Source organism: Sarcophilus harrisii, chromosome 2, assembly GCF_902635505.1.
Source record: "Sarcophilus harrisii chromosome 2, mSarHar1.11, whole genome shotgun sequence".
Classification (NCBI taxonomy): Eukaryota; Metazoa; Chordata; class Mammalia; order Dasyuromorphia; family Dasyuridae; genus Sarcophilus; species Sarcophilus harrisii.
Window position 1 is genome coordinate 547,986,631 of NC_045427.1, and position 20,196 is coordinate 548,006,826.

The 20,196-nt window shown below is 36.6% G+C and overlaps 1 protein-coding gene across 2 annotated transcripts in view; it reads left to right on the top strand.

Moving 5' to 3' along the window:
• Positions 1–281: 281 nt before the first annotated feature.
• The window catches only part of LOC100927035 (protein regulator of cytokinesis 1-like), a 38,356-nt gene continuing 18,441 nt past the window's right edge, over positions 282–20,196 (top strand). The window contains exons 1-7 of one of the 2 annotated variants that reach the window (XM_031955620.1): positions 282–467; positions 14,044–14,164; positions 15,909–16,031; positions 16,336–16,569; positions 17,200–17,370; positions 18,199–18,348; positions 19,576–19,723. In XM_031955620.1, coding sequence (XP_031811480.1) covers positions 463–467; positions 14,044–14,164; positions 15,909–16,031; positions 16,336–16,569; positions 17,200–17,370; positions 18,199–18,348; positions 19,576–19,723 — 952 coding nt within the window. In that variant the 5' untranslated portion in view covers positions 282–462. The remainder of the gene's footprint in view (positions 468–14,043; positions 14,165–15,908; positions 16,032–16,335; positions 16,570–17,199; positions 17,371–18,198; positions 18,349–19,575; positions 19,724–20,196) is intronic. The other variant, XM_031955619.1, reaches the window with a different exon arrangement.

Sequence of the window (20,196 nt, forward strand, 5' to 3'; positions counted from 1 at the left end):
AACAAAACAAAACACTGGTGGGCTTAACTATTTGAAGAAGGGAAGGAATTAAATCTTATGCATAGTTCGTGATGAAATCTGGTCCCTAATTTCCCTTGTCCATAGCACTTAGTTCCTGGAACATCCTCCCTTCCTCCTCGGCCCTTCCAAGTCATTGGACAAAACTTAAATCAGCCTTTATCGCGGTCACTTTTCTCTGGCTCAAGTGCGGCTGGGGCTGCGCTTCTCGGGCAAGGGGAGGAGCATTACAGCCGCAGGCCAATTGCAGCGCGGGTCCTCCCAGCGGTTCTGATTGAAATTTGCGCCGCTCAGTTTTTCAAAGGCTTTGCCGGGAATCTGAGCAAGTGCGAGGACTGGGCGGGTGAGGGCGAAGGCAGAGCTTGCTTACTGTCCGGGATCGGACCTGCCTGCTAGCTCCATCGGGACTGTAAGCCTCCCTGGGAGCGGCTCGAAACTGCAGCTATGAGGTGCGGGCTTGCGGAGGGGATAGGGAGGTCAGAGACCTCTGGGAGGCCAGAACTTGGGCGGATGGGGCAGGGAGCAGCTTGTTCTGCTGGGTAGGTTATTCGCCCCTTCCCTTGTAGGTTGCACCTGCGTTTTTCCGATCCCGACGTGGCCTTCCTCTCCCTCCCTCCGTTCTCGTCTTCTCCCTCCCCTCCCTGTTATTGATGTTAATTTTAAGCAAGCATTCAGCAGACTTTAAGAGGTCGACATGTGCAGAACACTGGATTAGGTGCCTACGTAGATACAAAGTTTAAAGGCAGTGTGGGAAAAATGGTTGCCTTGGTTTTTGGAACACCTGAGTTCGAATTTTGCATTCAGTTATCTGGGTCACTTAAGCAGGCAATTGATTTAACTTTTCTGAGGCTTTTTTTTACGTATAGAATGGGAATAATATGTATATTACCTGAGTTGTGAGGTTCAAGTGAGATAAATAATGCATGCAAAGTGTTTTGCAGACATTTGTTAGCAGGCTTTGTAAATGTCACATTGTGATCTCTGAGCTGAGGTTAGGGCTTGAGCAGATTAAAGTTTTGAATCTTGAACGAATGTGTGAAGAAATATTACCTCCCTTGCTTTTACGAAACTTACATTATTGGGAGGGAGGTCCGTGTCCCATAACTAGGAGAGTACTATCAGAGAAGTCAAGGGCATCAAATGTGGGGCCATAGAACCATTGTTTGGACTCTCTTCCAGGAAGGGTAGGTTGATTGGATTATTATTTCTAGAGCCAGAGCTCCTGGAAGCAGGAGGTTAGTAAAAGGGCAGTGATGGGTCAAATTAGAAATGGTTAAGATTCACCAATCAGAACCTCAAATCCCAGGAGTTGGAGATGGAGGCTGAAGTACAGCTGCATGACAAGGAGATAATTGAGGGAATTTAAGTAATAACTAACACTCAATAGATATTTCTTAACTGCCATCTTTTGAGAAGAAAAGAGAGAAATGGAATAATCTCCCACAAAGTGCTATTCATTGTTGAATCTCAGCAATACTTGTAAATTGTTGTGGTGTGGGAAACAAGTCTGTACTTGGATTTGGGAGAGACCTGGGTTCAAATCCATTGCCTAGCTCAGTGCTTAGCATATAGTCGGTACTTAATAAATGTTTAAGGATTGAAATCCTACCTAATTGCATGACTGGCCAAGTAGTCAATTGGCCTGACCCTTAATTTTCTTTATAGGATCATAGGTTTATATATCTTTTGTGAAATGAGGCTAACCCCCAAGTACTGTAGTCATTCCTTTACAGGGTTGTGAGGTCAAGTGAGATAGTATATGTAGAACAAAACTAGAAAACCCGTTAGCTTATGTTTATCTTTGGTGTGCCAGTAGAAGCCACACACAAGGCAACCAGCCACAGATCTTTAGCTCAAAGTTTAGCCCAAGAATATGAAATAGGGAGCCCAAGGACATTTTTCATTTCAGGTATTTCCATTGATCAAGAGCAAGGTAAACATCTGTGGACACAGAGCAGTTGCCATGAAAATCTTAGGAAGAATTGGTTAGGCTGGTTTGCATTTCTAGCCCATTTGTTGACTTCAGATGGTTTGGAAAGTTGGAGAACAATGACTGAATTGAAGAAAATACACTGTTACTATTTATCAGCTAAAGAGTGTGGGGAGCCTGCAATTTAAATTAGTGATTTGAACATCAGCTCCACAAGAGAGTTTTTTTAAGTGGGTGTGTTCTTAAAGGTGTGACCCTTCTATCTCATGACCCTAGGACATTTTAAAATACAGTGAAATTTGGAAGAGGAGTTATAAACAATGTGGTTTTTTGTTTTTTAAGAGAAGACGATATTAAATACCAACACCTTAAGGCATAGTTCCCAAAGATTTCTTTAATCTAGAAATGAGATTATACAGAGACCACAACTATATATGCAAGCTATAATTTGATTCTCTTAATTTGGGGTCTCTAAAGTTGTTTAAAATGTTTTAATAACTATTTCAGTATAATTGATTTCCATTGTAATCCTATATGTTTTGTTTTGTACATTTAAAAACATTATTCAGAGAAGGGGTCTGTGGGTTTGACTATACAGCCAAAGCAGTCCATGACAAAAATGATTAGGAATCCCTGGTTTAGAAAGTAGTTTTGTCACCAGATTTCTGAGTACCCAAGGCATGTCCAAGCCTCTGCAGTTAAACTCCTTTTACTCATAGGCTAACTCTTCATTTCATCACTTAAAATGACTTTCTAACAAGCCATTTTTTTTTAAAGTCAGGTAGATTGTCTAGTTAATGAAGCTGCAGATTTGATAAGGGGAGATGGAGTTTGGCTATTCAGTACTGCCAATAACTGTTAACTCTTAACATGTAAGGAACAGGTAGAAAGGAAGCATACATTTCCAGAAGCTTTAATCACAGGGGATATAGAGTATATTGACCAGAATACTGCCCTAGATCTGGGATCCTCTTCCTTCCATGTGCCACTCTGACAGTCTGGTGAAATCTATAGACTCTCTCAGAATCATGTTTTTTAAATAATCGAGGAAAATGATAAATTTCAGTTAGATGTTAATGGAAGTAAAGATATATATATATACACACATATGTTATATATGTAATATTTATATATATATGTGTGTATATGTATATATTTTCCCCATTGAATTTCACAGGTCCTGAATCTGTGCACCCCTAGTTTAGGAACTCATTCTTTGACCTATTAATGCAGGAACTTGTTTCCTTTTCTATGTTTAATTTGTTACAAAGTTTTTGGGGTTTTGTGTGTTTTTTTAATTGGGGGAAGAGAGAGAATATTTTTATTTATTGAAAAGTATAAGATTAAAATAAATAAAATATAAATTTTAATTAAAATTAAGATGAAAATGAAAAAAAGCTTTCCTTAGATGTTTTATTTAAGATAGACACTGAAGATAACTTCTGCTTTATTATCTTCCCCTTTGCTTTATTAGGGTGCTGCTTTTCAGAGCTAAGTAAATTTAGCCAAGGTTCTTTGAGAAAATAGAGTTAGCAACCTCAGTTTTAGGCAGTTTTGTGGTTCTGACTTGATGCTGAATAGAACTAGATTTGTGACTTGTATATATTTTCTTCAGAAGCTAAATACCAGAATTGCCCTGTTAAGTCTTTTCCTCCTGGAATATTTATTGAATTGAATTGAATCCAGGAGGACAGCTCAGTTCTATTAGGAACAACAAAAAAGAGCTTCCACATAATTCCACTTGATTCTCTCTTCAACCTTGCTTGTGGTAAGTCTGTGTCTCTCCCCTTTCATCTCTCTAGTCTCCCTCCCTCCCACCCCCCAACTTTCTTCATGAAAGTTTTAGATTCTAGTAATCTCAGTCACCATGGTTGCATTAATTCTTTGACCACTCATTTCCTGCTGCTAGCTTTGGAGAGTTGTTGGCTCAACTTCTATAAGTAGTCTATGAACTTTTTAGGGGAGTGGCTTTTGAATGGTCAAGTAAAACAGTTGGGAAATGAGGTCATTCAAATTCTGGACTGGAATACTAGAGCCCTTGTTGGAAGTTTGGTAACAGAAGATGAATACAGAAGGAAGGCTTTTTTGTATGGATATGGTTGTAAGAATAGGTTCAGGAGTACTAAAAGCTCAGAATAAGCCTAAGGCCAATAAAAAAGGTTTTGAAAGCTAAGTTGGGGGAAAGGATGATCAAATAAAGCTTAAACCAATTGCTTTGAGAGGGTAGGGGTATTGAAAACTGGTGCCAGAACTTTTGGTTTATTTTTACTTTCTTTGATGAGAATAATCTTTGAATTGTCAAGGATAGAATGAAAATTACTAATAGGGATTTGGTACTCAAATAAAAGAGCACCTGCTTGTCCTTGGTGAGTTTAAAGTCACCCAGGACAAATGATTTATCTAGAGGAGTACTGAAATATTTGGCAATTATTATTGTTCAGCTATTCAGTGATTTTTGAAAGATTGAAGAAAATTGGAGAGATGCTGTAGGATCGGAAGTTGTTGTTCTGATTTTCCAGAAAGAGAATGGAATCAGTGAGCTTGCTTTTGTTTCTTGTCAAAATTCTAGAACATAATAAAGGAATGGATTGTCAACATCTATCTGGAAAAGGAAGCAGAGATCACAGAAAACCAGTTAGGTTTTATTAAGAATGTTGTTTTTCAATTCTCTCTGACTCTTTATGAGTCTGTTTGGGGTTTTTTCAGCAAAAATACTGAAGGTGGTTTGCCATTTTCTTTTTCTAGTTCATTTTACAGATGAGGAAACTGACACAGACAGGATTATATGACTTGACCAGAGCATATCATGCTAGCTAGTGTCTGACGCCAGATTTAAATTCACAAAGATCCAGCACTCTATCCACTATGCTCCCTAGCTAACTTTTTAAGAACAGATTATCTCAGATTCTTCTACCATACTTTAAAACAATGTCCAAATAGGTTGAGTGACCTAGATATAAAAGATGATATCATAAATAAATTAGAGCAGAATAGATCATGCCAGATGAATATTCTCCCCCCCCTCTTTTTTTGACAAGATTACTGTTAAAAGGGAAATTATTTATTCAGGTTTTTGTCCTGATCAATGAGGCAAAACTCAGGAAAAAGACAATTAAAACAAATTTATTTTAAAAATAAGCCTAACAAGTACAAAAGACTCATGGAGGAAAATGCTGTCCATATTTAGATAAAAAACTGATGGACTCATTCTGAATGTGCTTCAAAGTATACTTTTTTTTTTTTTAAACTTTATTCTTTTTCATGTTCTTTTATATGAATTGACCAGAGTGTATCATGCTAGCTAGTGTCTGACGCCAGATTTAAACTCACAAAGATCCAGCACTCTATCCACTATGTTCCCTAGCTAATCTTTTAAGAATAGATCATCTCAGATTCTTCTACTATACTTTAAAACAATGGCCAAATAGGTTGAGTGACTTAGATGTAAAAGATGATATCATAAACAAATTAGAGCAGAATAGATCATGCCAGATGAATATTCAACCCCCCCCCCTTTTTTTTTGACAAGATTACTGTTAAAAGGGAAATTATTTATTCAGGTTTTTGTCCTGATCAATGAGGCAAAACTCAGGAAAAAGACAATTAAAACAAATTTATTTAAAAAATATGCCTAACAAGTACAAAAGACTCATGGAGGAAAATGCTGTCCATATTTAGATAAAAAACTGATGGACTCACTCTGAATGTGCTTTAAAGTATACTTTTTTTTTTTAAACTTTATTCTTTTTCATGTTCTTTTTTTCTTTAGATCTGTTTTTTCTTTCATAACTGGAAATATATTTTGCATGATAGTTCACGTATAACCTATAATCAGATTGCCTGTCACTTTAGAAAGGGGGAAGGGAAAAAGGGAGGAAAATTGGGAATTCAAAATCTTATTACTAAACATTGAACACTAAAAATTGTCTTAACATATAATTGGAAAAAAATAACGTTAAAAATGTTAAAGTAATATATTTTAGGGTTGTTCACTATAGAGATCAGCAAGAGATTTAAGATGGAGCCAGCTTTTTTTTTCAATAATAGCTTTTTCTTTTTAATAATAGCTTTTAGTTTTCCAAATACATGCCAAGATAGTTTTCAACATTTACTCTTTGCAAAACTTGTTCCAAGTTTTTCTCTCTCCCTTTCCCCTCCCCTAGATAGCATAGAACTTTGTTTTCAAAATACCTGTAAAGATAGTTTTCAATATTCACCAGTGTAAAACCTTGTGTTCCAAATTTTTCTCCCTCCCTTCTGACCATTATTCATTTCTAGATAGCAAGTAATCCAATATAGGTTAAACATGTGCAGTTCTTCTAAACATATTTTACATTTATCCATGGAGTCAATTTTGATTGATAATTTTTTCCCCTGAGGCAATTGGGGTTAAGTGACTTGCCTAGAGAGTCACACAGTCAAGAAGTGTTTAAGTGTCTGAGATCCAATTTGAACTCAGGTCTTCCTGACTTCAGGGCTGGTGCTCTATCTATTGCACCACTTAGCTGCCCCGATAATTTTCATATTGAGATGGACAATTTAGGTAAGTCAGTAATGGGCCATCTTGTCTCAGCTCCTCTCCCATTACTGGTATTGTTACTTTACAGGTGGCCAGATACATTCTAGATAGTAGATAATAATGAAAGCTGCAGCCTGAGTGGCATTCCCTCTCTGCTGACAAGCAGAGCTGAGATGTTAACATGGGTCACTGAGTCAGTTTTCAATGTTACTAGATTAGTAGAACCAAGGAATATTGCAAATATTGCTTATCTACATAAGACTTTAGTAAAACATGAGAGAGAATTTTAACACTTTTTGTACAAAAGATAGAAAGATAAGGAATATAGCAAAAATTAATTCAGAACTCATTAAATAAACTTAAATATGTATTAGTGGTTGTCAGCAGTTCAGGGATCTGTGTTTGGTACTTTGCTCTTAAACATTTTTTTAAATTAATGATTTGGATAAAGGCATACAAAGGTGCTTATCAAATTTGCCGGTAACAAATTTGCTAATAAATTGGATGAAAAATTTAGGATTAAAAATTATCTTCATGGATTAGAATATTGGGCCAAATCTAATTAGATAAAATTTTAAAGGAATAAATTTGGTTTTAAACACCAATCTCACAAATACAATATGAGATAAATGTATCAGGAAAGCAGATTGTTGGAGAAAGATCTATGAGATTGAATATTCTGCGAACTCAGTATTAAAAAAAGACCAAACAAATCCCCCAAACCCTGAGTATAATCTGAGGCTACATTAGAAGAGGCAGAAGAAGATCCAGAGTTAGAGAAGTGAGAACTATACTCTGTCTTGGTCTGACAACATTTTGAATATTATGTTTGGTTTGGGGTACCACATTTATTTATTTTGGTTTTCTCAAAACATTTTTTAAAAAGCAGATTTTACTGATTTAAAAAAAAATTCATAAATATGTATAGAAAAATTGTACATATTTAACACATTGAATCATTTGAATCTTGGGAAGGGGTGGGGGAAAGGGAGAGAAAAGAAGTTAGAACATAAGGTTTTGTAAGTGTGGAGGTTGAAAATTATCCATGTATATATTTTGAAAATAAAAAGCTTTAATTAAAAAAAAATTGTAGTTATCTCTTGACCAGATTGATTCCTCTTTTATAACCAAGAAAAACAATTAAGCACAGACATCTAATCTAATGATCTGCTTTAACAGTGTATACAGATTTCTTCCAGTAGCTCCCCATGTTTCTGCCATCAGGAGGGAGATATGTTTCATTACTTGTTCTTCGAGATCATGATTGATTTTTTCATGATTTGGAGCTCAGCTTTTCTTTGTGATCTTTCAATTTACATTGTTGTCTTTCTTGTATATATTGCTCCTGTGGTTCTGTATTTCTCTCGGACATAGTTGCTAGACCTCTATCTCAGTGTTCACTTTGTTTCCGCTTATTTACTCTAATTTCTTATAAAAGCCTTCCATTTGTTGTCTGTGCCATATTTCTCCTTTCTCCAGACCCTCTTCCACTCAGCGGCCAAAGTGATCTTTTCAAAATGCAGGTCTGCCTATGTCACTCCCATATTTATTAAAATCAGTTTAATTTTAAGATACATTTAAACTCTTTTGTGTATTTAAAGCCCATAAACTGACTCCAAACCAAGGGAGACAACCTAAGGTGGCTAGGTGGTATGGTGAATTATTGGGCCTGGAGTGACGAAGACCTGAGTTTAAATCCAGCCCCAGATACTTGCTAGTTTATGGACCTGGGCAAGTCACTTAAATGTTTGCCTCCATTTCCTTAACTGTAAAATGGAAATAATGAGAGCACTTACATGAGCATCAGATGAGATAATATTTGTAGTATGCTTAGCACAATGCTTAGTATATGCTTGATAAGTGCTTGTTTCCTTTTTTTTCTGCCTTCTCTTTAAACATGTTTTTACATGTTACTTTTACATACTTGATAATATAAATCTGATGGTATAGATGGTGGTCCTTTCATGTGTCACTTAAACTCCTTTCCCCCGACTTTGTACGGATTGCTTTTTCTTCTTTTTTTTTTTTTTAAACTGAGGCAATTGGGGTTAAGGGACTTGCCCAGGGTCACACAGCTAGGAAGTGTTAAGTGTCTAGAGACAGATTTGAACTTAGGTCTTCCTGGTGCTCTATCTCCTACACCACCTAGCTGCCCCATACAAGACTGCTTCTAATAGTTAGGATGAGCTCCCTTCTCTCCTCTGCCTTTTAGAATCCCTGGTTTCCATCAGGAATCACTTTTTACACAGGACTTATCTTAATTCCTCAACTGTTTCCCTCAGCTGCTTTCCTCTCAAAATGGCCTTGGATCTGTTTTGTATGCACTTGGTATCCATCTACATATATATTGGTTGTCTCCCCTGATACAATGTAAGCTTTTTGAAGCTAGGGATGACTTTACTTCTTTTTGTCTTTCTATCTTCAGAACCAAGTAAAGTGCCTAGTACATAGTAGGTGCTTAATGTGTACTTGTGAATTGATTGCTATCAGGTGCTTCTTTGAAAATTTTGGTATTTATTGGATCTTTTTATGCCTATTTTTGGTTTCCTTGGAGTTATATATCCAGTAGAGTGGTTGGTGGATCAAAAATATGGGTAGTTTTATTTATTATTCTTGAATCATTCCAGACTCGAATCCATAATAGTTGAACCAGTTCATAGCTCCCTCATCATGATATTGCTATTGAATGCCAAATTTTAGGAAGGATTTTATATAAACTGGATTATATGCTGGCATATGGCAACCACACTGGTATATGACCCTTGAGTTGTGACATGGGATTTAAGGAAAGACTGAAGCAGGATATGATTGCTGTTTTCAGGTGTTTCAGAGCTCATCACATGGAAGATGGATTAAACTTTTTCTGCTTTGCTTTAGAGGGCAGAACCAGGGGAAACAAGGAAAGATCCAAAGAAGAATATTTAGGCTTTTAAAGTAAGGGGAGAAAACAACTGGAGCTATCCTATGGTAGAATGTATTGACTTGGAAGATAGTGGGCTCCCCTTCCAAGAAAGCTTTTTTAAAAAACTTTTATTCAAGCTTTTTCTTTTCAAAACATATGGCAAGGATAATTTTTCACCATTGACCCTTGCAAAACTTTGTGTTCCAATTTTCTACATCTTCCCCCCGCTCCCCCCGATGGCAAGTAATCCAATATATGCTAAACATGGTAAATATATATATTTATATAAATACAATATGAGCATACATATTTATACAATTAAAAGAAAGTCTTGAAACCAAAAATAGATAACTATTTGCCCAGAATTTAGTACAGTGCCTGATAGATGCTCAATTGTTGATTGATGATAGAAGTCATTGTTGTTCAGATACAGATTGTATTTTTTTGATTCCTTCCAACTCTGAGATTTTGTGATTCTGTGAGTGATGAATGGAGATAAATCCTGGGGAAAATAGCAAACTGTATACACACATAAGTATGAATACATATATTACATGTATATGCAGATACACACGTATATGAATACATATTTATATACAAGGCAAAATAATTTATTGGAAGGGAAAGAACATTTGGCAATGAGAATTCTGTAATCGGAATGCATGTTCCTTGTTGAAACTCACACAAGTAAGAGTGAAAAGCTGAAGACAGAAGGATGCTAGGCCATGTGAGTAAAGTTGATGAGGGCTGAATATATCAAAACAATTTTGATTAGTCTTTTGAGATGAATGAGTGACAGTTGGGTAAACTGATGTTGGACTGATATTCCTTTCCTGTTAGAATCGAAAGAAATAAGTCAACAAGTTAGCCAGCATTTTTTTAAAATTTTATATTTTGTAACTGTGAAGTTATACAGTTGTTTATTATTTTGATTAGCTTTTATTATTATTATTATTATAGCCTTTTATTTACAAGTTATATGCATGGGTAATTTACAGCATTGACAATTGTCAAACCTTTTGTTCCAAATTTTCCCTTCCTTCCCCCTACCCCCTCCTCCAGATGGCAGGTTGACCAATATACATGTTAAATATGTTAAAGTATAAATTAAATACAAAATAAGTATACATATTCAAACAGTTATTTTGCTTAGTCAGCATTTATTAAGTGCTGTGTCAAACATGTTAAGTCCCGGAGATACAAAGAAAGGCAAAAGACAATCCCTGCTCTTAAAGAACTAATAGTTTAACTGGGAATACAACATGCAAACAACTATGTACAAAGGAGTTATAGACAAGATAATCTCAGAGGAAAGGCTCTAGCATTATGGGGGTGGAGGGTCAGGAAAAACCTATGGTTAAAAAAGATTTTAGCTGAGATTTTAAGGAAGCCAGGAGGTAGAAAATTCTAGGTGCGGAATTCAGCCAGTGAAAATGTATAGTCGGGAGATGACCGAAGTCACTAGATAGAGTACATAGAGAGGAGGAGAAAAATTGATTGAATAGGGGCTGACACTGTCAGATGTGGGCTTAAGGAAGGTAATTTTTAATAACTTTGATAGATGAGTAGAGGATAGAACTGGAATGGGAAGACACTTAAGACAGATCGATCAGATGATGAATATGAAGTGATAATAGCTTGCACCGCAGTGGGGGCAGTTATAGAGGAGAGAAGGGGGCATAGTATTTTAGGGGGAAAATATAATATTCTTATTTTCCAATGGATTTCCTGTTTACATCATGGAACCACCAGGGTTTCTTGGAACACATTGTGAGAAATACTGATCAGTAGAATTCATGTGGTAATCAACCTGTCTTATACTGTCATGTTTGCTTATTTTTTTCTATATTCTTTGTTTTTATTAACGCTTTTTATTTTCAAAACAGATGCATAGATAATTTTCAACATTCACCCCTGCAAAACCTTGTGTTCCAAATTTTTTTTCTCTCCCTTCCCTTCACCTTCTCCCCTAAATGGCAAGTAATCCAATATATGTTAAACACGTACAATTCTTCTATACAAATTTCCACAGTTATTATCATGCTGCACAAGAAAAATCAGATCAAAAAGAAAAAAAATGAAAAAAAACAAAAAACAACCAAACAATACAACAAAAAGTGAAAATACTATATTTTGATTCATACTGTTCCCATAGTCCTCTCTCTAGGTACAGATGGCTCTCCCATCACAAGATCATTGGAATTGTCCCGAATCACCACATTATTGAAAAGAGCCAAGTCCACCAGAGTCGATCGTTGTATAATCTTGTTGTTGTTGTGTACGATGTTCTCTTGGTTCTACTCATTTCACTTAACTTCAGTTTGTGAGTCTCTCCTGGCTTTTGTGAAATCATCTTGCTAATCATTTCTTTTTTTTTTTTTTAATTATAGCTTTTTATTTTCAATATATATATATATATATATGGATAATTTTCAACATTTACCCCCTATGAAACCCTGTGTTCAATTTTTTTCCTTCTCTCCCCCAGTTGGCAAGTGATCCAGTATATCTTAAACAAGTAATTCCCCTATATACATATTTCTACAAATTTGCTACACAAGAAAAATCAGATCCAAAAGGGGAAAAAATGAGAAAGAAAACAAGATGCAAGCAAACAACAACAAATGAATCTCTTGGTTCTACTCAATTTCACTTGGCATCAGTTCATGAAAGTCTCTCCAGTCCTCTCTAAAAATCATCCTGCTGATCATTTCTTACAGAACAATAATATTCCATGACATTCATATGCCATAATTTATTCAGCCATTGTTCAACTCATGGGGCATCCACTCAGTTTTCAGTTCCTTGTCACTACAAAAAGCACTTGTGGGTAATTTTCCCCTTTTTTTATGATCTCTGAGATACAGATCCAGGAGAAAGACTGCTGGATCAAAGAGGATGCAGCGTTTGATAATCCTTTGGGTATAGTTCCATGTTGCTCTCCAGAATGGTTGAATCATATACTGCCATCTTAAAAAATAAAAAAACTTGATTTGTCCTTTCTCCTTAATTTATTGAAAGTTTCCTTTAAGGCACTGGGTATATCTTATACTTTTTGATGGGCCCACAGTTGTCTGAATATAATAGGAAATTAATAAATATTGTTATGGCAAAGGAATCAGTGGGGAACAGCTCATACTCTCTAGCTATACAGTGTGATCATTATCTCTGTCTCCTATTTGAGAAACCCAGTAGTTTGTTGTGAATGAGATTGATGTGAGAATATAACTTGTCCAAGTCTGGATTTTTCTGTTGCTATTTTCATGCATTCACCATATGCCCTCTAGAGGTGGGAAAGGATAACCTTTTTCATGATTTAAATTGGATTGCTCTTCTGGTGATTTTGGAGTTGGGAAGTATGAAGCAGGAAGGTTTAGTTATTATTATTATTTTTTTTTTTGTTCTGGTGAAAGAAGAAAGACGTTATGAGAGTTGGGAGATGGCAGACATATGGGTCCCAACTCTGGCTGTCCCACCAAATAGCATGGCTTAGGGAAAACCACTTAAGCTTTCTAAGCCTTAGTTTCTTTTATGTTTTATAGATGCTTTAAAAAATTTCTGCCATTTCTCAGTAATTTCCAACAATTCAGTAGGCTTCTTTCTTATAATAAATACAGTAAATGAAACAAATGTATATATTTACAATGTCTGATAATGTATTCCTTATGGCAAACCCATAGCCTACTACCTCTCGACCAAGAAGAGAAAGAGAGAGATTTCATCATCAGTAGTCCAGGGCTCAGTTTCTTCATTTATAAAATAAAAGTTTTATCTAACTCTGTGGTTCCCTCCTATTCTGACAGCTATATAATTCTATGAAATGAGGATTGTTAAGGAAGAAAGATTTTCTGTTTTACTTAAAGTGACAAAATAGTTGAATGACAATCACTCCAAGATTTCCTACATTCTATAATATGATCACTTTCTCTACCTCCCATCTGAGAATTCTTATGATTTGTCAGATGTGTGAGCTCTGAACCTAGGAATCAGGAAACTAGAGTTCTGGACATGGTATTGTCCCTAATAAGGGACATAATCTTGGACACAACATTTAGTTTTTCTGTGTCTGTTTGCTTCTTCAACTGTAAAATAAGTATTATACTTTATAGGGTTATTATAAGCATCAAATTAGATGATCATAAAGTGATAAAAATATATAGGTTTTTAAAAGGATTTTTTTGGATGCTTTTTGCTTTTTATCCCACATTCCAAAAAACTCTCTTACCACTTTAATCCCTCTTGTAAAAAAAAATAATAATAATAACCAAATCAACCAATAAAACAACCTTGTCTAACATATACATTTCAATTCTATAGTCCCTCACATCTGTACCAAGATGAAAGAAATGTTTCATCAGATTTTCTCATTAATAAACTACAACTACTTTGAGTTTGACTTCTTTTTAAGTGTTATCTTGATTTACATGATTATAGTTATGCATGTTGGTTGGTCTCTTGTTTCTGTCTACTTCTTTCTGTACTAGTTCATACAAATCTTCCTATGTATTTCTGAATTAATTATATTTGAATTAATCATTGTCTCTTATGACATAGTAGTATTCCATTATAACCCAATTCGTTTAATTTTTCTCCCTAAATTGAGAGTGAACCCACGTTGTTTCCATTTGTTTTTATTTACTTATTTTTCTTTTTACCACCACTAATTGCCTTCAGTGAGGTGCTGAATGTGGAATCAATGGCCTATCTCCACAAAGCTCTGAGTTTTCTTCAGGATCTCTTTGAGTCAATGGGAATTCCAGAAGACCAGAGGCTAGAGAGGATGGAAGTGGTGAAAGTAAGTATAGCTTTGACTTTGCTGATATTGTTCATGGTATTCAGGGTCCATAAACTTTTTGATATTTGATCACTATTTCAATATAATTGATATCTTTTGTAATCATGTATTTTTTATGCATTTAAAAACATGTTTTGAGAAGGGGATCAATAGGTATAACCAAACTCTTAAATACAAAAGCAGTTGAGAATCTCTGCTCTTGAGGGAGATACTAGTTGAGACAAAGAGTGTATCAAAAGGTATGTTAAGCAGCGATAGATTTCAGTTCAGCCAGCATTTCTTAGGCACTGTGGAGATATCACAGTGGAGATAGAAATATAGAAGTGAAACAGTCCCTGCCTTCAAGGAGTTTATACTCTGTTGGAGAAACACAAATAAACGCAGAATAAATATAAAGTAATCCCAGGAGAATATAGGGAGGCTATTGCCCAGCAAATAGCATCTAGCACTAGACTTTGGAATAGAGGGAAACTATTTCTTTATTTGAAATTAGTAAAGGAGGAAGGGGAAGGGAGGGTTCCTAGGGGCTCAGATGATAGAGCACTGGTCCAGGTATCAGGAGGACCTAAGTTCAAATCTAGCCTCAGATACTTTCTAGTTGTATGATCCTGGGCAAGTCATTTAACTCCAGATCCTCCTCCATCTCCCTTTCTCCCCAAAAAAGGAAATTAGTTGTAGCATGTCAAATCAAGAAGCTTATATCTGAGCATCCCTCTTTTTTCAACATTCACTTTTTTTATTAAAGCTTTTTATTTTCAAAACATATGCACAGATAATTTTTCAACATTGGTCCCTGTGTAGCCTTGTGTTCCAAATTTTCCCCTTATTGTTCCCAGCCCCTCCCCAGATGGCAAGTAATACAATATGTGTTATACATGTTAAAATATATGTTAAATCCAATATATGTAAACATATTGCACAATTATCTTGCTGCACAAGAAAGATCAGATCAAAAAGGAAAGAAAATTAATGAGAAAAAATGCAAATGAACAACAACACAAAGAGTGGGAATGTTATGTCATGATCCACACTCAGTTCCTGCAGTGCTCTCTCTGGGTGTAGATGGCTCTCTTCATCAGAGATCATTTAAACTGGCCTCAATTATCTCATTTCAACATTCACTTTTAAAAGATTTTGAGTTACAAATTTTTTCTCTCTACCTAAGATGGAAAACAATCTGATATAAGTTATTCATGTACAGTCATATTAAAAGTATTTACACATTAGTCACACTGTAAATGAAGAATCAGAATACAAAGGAAAAAACAAGAAAAAAGACCAAAAAACCATGAAAATAGTATGCTTTAATCTGCATTCAGACTCCATAGTCCTTTCTCTGGTTATGGATAGCACCTTCCAACATGAGTCTTTTGCAATTGTCTTGAATCATATTTGCTGAGAAGAACTAAGTCTGTCATAGTTGATCATCACACAGTATTGCTGTTACTGTATACAATGCTATCCTGATTCTTCTCCCTTCACTTAGCATCAGTTCATGTAAATCTTTCCAGGTTTTTCTGAAATCTGCCTGTTCCTCATTTCTTACAGCATAATAGTATTCTATTACATTCCTATGCCACAACTTGTTCAGCCATTCCTCAGTTTATGGGCATCTCCTCAGCTTCTAATTCTTTGCTATCCCCCAAAAAGCTGCTGAGCATCCTCCCTCTTGAAAGCCCTGGACTTTCATGTTCCCAAGAATCCAAAGAAGTTGGATTGCTAATTTTCCCCTCTCATGCCATAGAGCCTTTTGGACACAATAATTGCAGAGGAAGAGAACAAGAAGATGAGGCTTCTGGAAAACATAGCATTATATCGAAAACAGCTAGACACTCTGTGCTTTGAATTAAATGTGGAACATTTTCAAGTAAGTTCTGAACTAATTGGAATATTCCCCCAATTCTCTCCAGTCTCCCAGTGTTAATTTAGCATTTTATTTCTTCTCTAGTTATATGTAAAAAAATTTAATATGCATTTTTAAAACTTTGAGTTCCTGATTCTTTCCTTTCCTCCTTACCCACTCCTACTCTCTGCATTGAGAATACAAGCAGTTTGATACAAGTTATACATGTGTCAGCCTTCCAGTCTTTAGATTCCCCCTTTTAGTGTAATAAGAGTCACTCGAGGAGGTAGTATTTGGGCAGAACTGATGTGGGTTTCCTCTAGTACAGGAGGAAGAGGGCATCACCATGCTGCAGCTGAAGAAGGACTTAAGCATCCAGCTGGAAGTCAGATTAAAGCAGAAGGAGGACAGGCTATGTGAGCTGAAAAGACTTCAGGAGCAAGACCAGGCCTTCTGTGAACTCCTTCACACATCCCCCTACAGCATGGACAGGGGCTCAGTGCCCAGCCTGGAGGAGCTGGACCAGTTCAGATGCTACTTGGCAACCCTGGCTGAGACAAAAGTATGTGGCAGACACCTGGCACTTCAGTCCTTCCCTGGCGCATCACAGCCAATCTGCTGATCTGTAGTAGTGGTAGTAGTAATGGTAGTAATAGCTGACATCATCATCAAAACAACCCGGAAAGATATTCTCATCATTCCCATTTTGCAGATGAAGAAACCAAGGCTTAAAGAGCCTAACATCTAAGTAGCACAGGGCTAGAGCACCAGCCCTGAAGTCAGGAGGATCTGAGTTCAAATCCAGCCTCAGACAATTAACACTTCCTGGCTGTGTGACCCTGGGCAAGTCACTTAACCCCAATTGCCTCACCAAAAAAAAAAAAAAAGTTGTCACTTGCCCAGGGTCACACAGGAAGCATAAGGGTGAAGCTGTCCAGTGTTCTTTCCAGCACATTACGCTGTCTCTCGTTAAAGAGTTGTATGGTTGGAAAGTCCATCCCTTGTGGCCATCCTCATGGTGATGAGCCCCAGCTAGGTCAGGCAGCTTCTTCAGAGTTTGTTGCCAGGTCTTTTTGGCTTGTGAGGAACTGCCACTTACCCCCCGATGATGAGTCCGGCTGAAGTTTGTACATGGAGGCACCTTTTTAAAAAGTCACCCTGAGGGGAACATGTGCTTTCTGTTCTCTTCTAGGCCTGCAGACAGGAGGAGTTTGTCAGCGCAAAGAGGCAGATCCTGCTTCTTATGGAAGAGTTAGATTACGCCCCAGACACAAGCCTTGAAAAAGATGTGTCACGTGGAGATGAAGATACTTCTGACCTGTCACTGGAAAAGCTTGCAGCTCTGCATGACCTGCTCCATCGGGTATGGAGATGCGGCCTCAGGTCCTTCTTGGACCTGATCTGTTGCTGAGGGAGTGCTAGATCAGGACCTGGAGATTGCCCTGTTCTGAGCCAGATGACTTGGCCAGAGCCCTACGAGTGCTTCACTGCTCCTTAATAACACATCCATTCTCTTTATTGCCTTTATCCCCATTAGAATGGGGAGAGGAAATGTTATTTTCCAGGAGGAAAAATAGGAAAGAAATGCTAAAAATCTCTAGTTTTGAATTCAAGTTTACAAAAAATTTAACTAATAGATGATAGATGACAGGTAACTATGGAGAAGGGTTGGGTAAAGGTGGTGTTTGAGCAGCATTGATGTGTTTTCTTCCTTTAGAGGAGGGCATCACTATGCTGCTAAAGTTAGGAGTGTATGTATCACTTGCAGCTTCTCCATTAGAGCGTGTATATATTTAGAAGCTCCTCCATTAGATTGTCAGTCCTTGAGTTCAGGGACTATCTCTGGCCTCTTTTTGTCTTCCCAGTGCTTGGCACAGTGCCTGGCACATAGTAGGATGCTTTATAAATGTTTCTTGATCAATCCCCTTTATCAATCTAGAGTTTGGTGATAATTTCTGGTCTGGGACATTGAGGTTCTATTCTGTGGCATTTCCCTGAAATGATGATTTCTGGATGTTCCTTGGTCCATATGCTGAAAGAATTGTAAATACAAGCATGACTCCCTGATTTAAGGCAAATACTCATTTGCTTTCCCTCTCCTTATAGGCTGGTAGGTTTTAGGCATCTTCCTCAGGTAGGTAAATGGCCTACTGTGAAAGGCCCTTTTCTCTTTTTCTTTTTTTAATGGCAGTTAGAGGTGCTGAGAGCTGAGAATGAGATTGTGTGTGAAGAACTACATGCTCAAATCCAAAAGCTCTGGAATGAGTTACAAGTTCCTTGTGAGGAGAGAGAAACCTTGGCTATACTTATGACTGACTCATTAACCAAGAGAAGAAAAGTGGTAAGAGAAAACAATAGGCATTAATGCTGCTGGCTGGGAGGATGGCGACTTTTGGCCCATGGGCCACTTCAAGATTGCCCTCTCATTTCACCTTCCTTGTTTCCTTCAAAATTTGACATGGATGCTATCTTCTGTGTCCAAAGCTTTCCCTGATTTTCTCCCACTGCTGATATTTTCCCCCACCCTCATTGCTTTCTGGTTATTTTGTATATGATTTTATGTATAGATATGTACATGCAATTTTCCCTGATAGAATACGGAACAGAAGCTTATTAAAAGTAGGGACTGCTTCATTTTTGTCTCTGGTAGTAGCTGACATAAACTAGGTGTTTGATTGATTGGGCCAGCAGTGGAATTTGTAATGATTGTTTTATTTTAAATAGACATGATTCCTTAATTCCAGTCTGCAAGACTTCTTTTGGGGGAAGGAACCTCACTATGGTTTTAGTCTTGGAAACCATCATGGAATTGAGGTTTAAGTAGTTAACATTTTGAAAAATGCCTAATATTCCATTACTTTGTACCTAACTCAGCTGATCAATAAGCTGATACCCATAAAACCCATTCTAGAGGAAAGAAAATTTTTTTTAGTGTCATAAATTAAGGCCCTATATCTGGCCCATTAAAAGGAGAAAAGAAATGCAGCAGAGCTCAGGTGAATGTTCAGTATAAAATTATGATGAAATGAATACTATAGGTGATAATGAGCTTAACGATCATGGAATGATCTTTGCACAAAAAAATGAAGAGTAAAATGAGCAGAACCAAGAAAACACCATATATAGTAACAGCAACATTAAGAATGATTGTGAATGAATACTCATTTTGAATCAAATTAAAGGTCATATGAAGAAAGACTTTCTGCATCCAGAGATAGAACTGATAAGTAGAAATATGTATAAAATAACTTTACATATATATATGTGTGTGTGTGTGTGTGTGTATATATATATATTATTTATGTCTAATCATAGCTATTTCTGAGTCAAGGGGAAGGGAAGAAAAAAACTTATATGATAATTTTATTATATGTCTAAAAGGAATAACAAATTTACATAATGGATTTGCAGTTTTGTGTGCCAGTCTTTTTTTTTTTTTTTTTTTTTTTTTTTTGTTAGACTATATTGTGGAAATACTTGTTTAACACCATAAATTAAAAATAAATAAAATTAAGCAAACCACCAAAAAAGAAAAGCTCTTTTTGATGCTTCCTCCCCTTTTTGGCAGCTTCAGTCAGAAGTAGATCGGTTGGAAGAGCTGAAGATTGAGAACCTGAAAAAAGTGATTGAAGCTGTGAGGGAAGAACTGTCTCTGTATTGGGAAAAGTGCTTCTATAGTCAGGATCAGAGAGAAGCCTTTGCCCCCTACTATTCTGGTTGGTATGGGAGATGTCAACACAGTCTCATAGATAAACCTGTCTGCTCATTCTTTTTGTGATTCTGTTTTCTCTTATTTGTCTAACAACAAGTATCCACATTTATAAGAGGCCATTGGATGCGGCCTGCCTTTTCTATTTCAGGGGATCACAGACTGAGGGTCGGGAGGAACTTTGAAGAAAAGTTAGTCTGGCCTTTTCATTTTACAGATGAGGAAAAATGAGGCTCAAGGGAAATAATGGGATGCTCAGTATAAGGCAATAATGTGATTTGGCAGCCAGAAAAGCTAACGTGATATGAAGTTAACCTGAGAGAGCCAGGAAGAAAGTGATTTATTTTGGGGGGAAGGAAGAAAAGGGATACCTGGACTTAGGACTTAACTAGTCTATTTCCCCTAAATAAAATCCCTCTACCTGGGCAGATTAATATCTATTCATAATTTACAATCTTAGATGTCCGGAGTACTGACAGA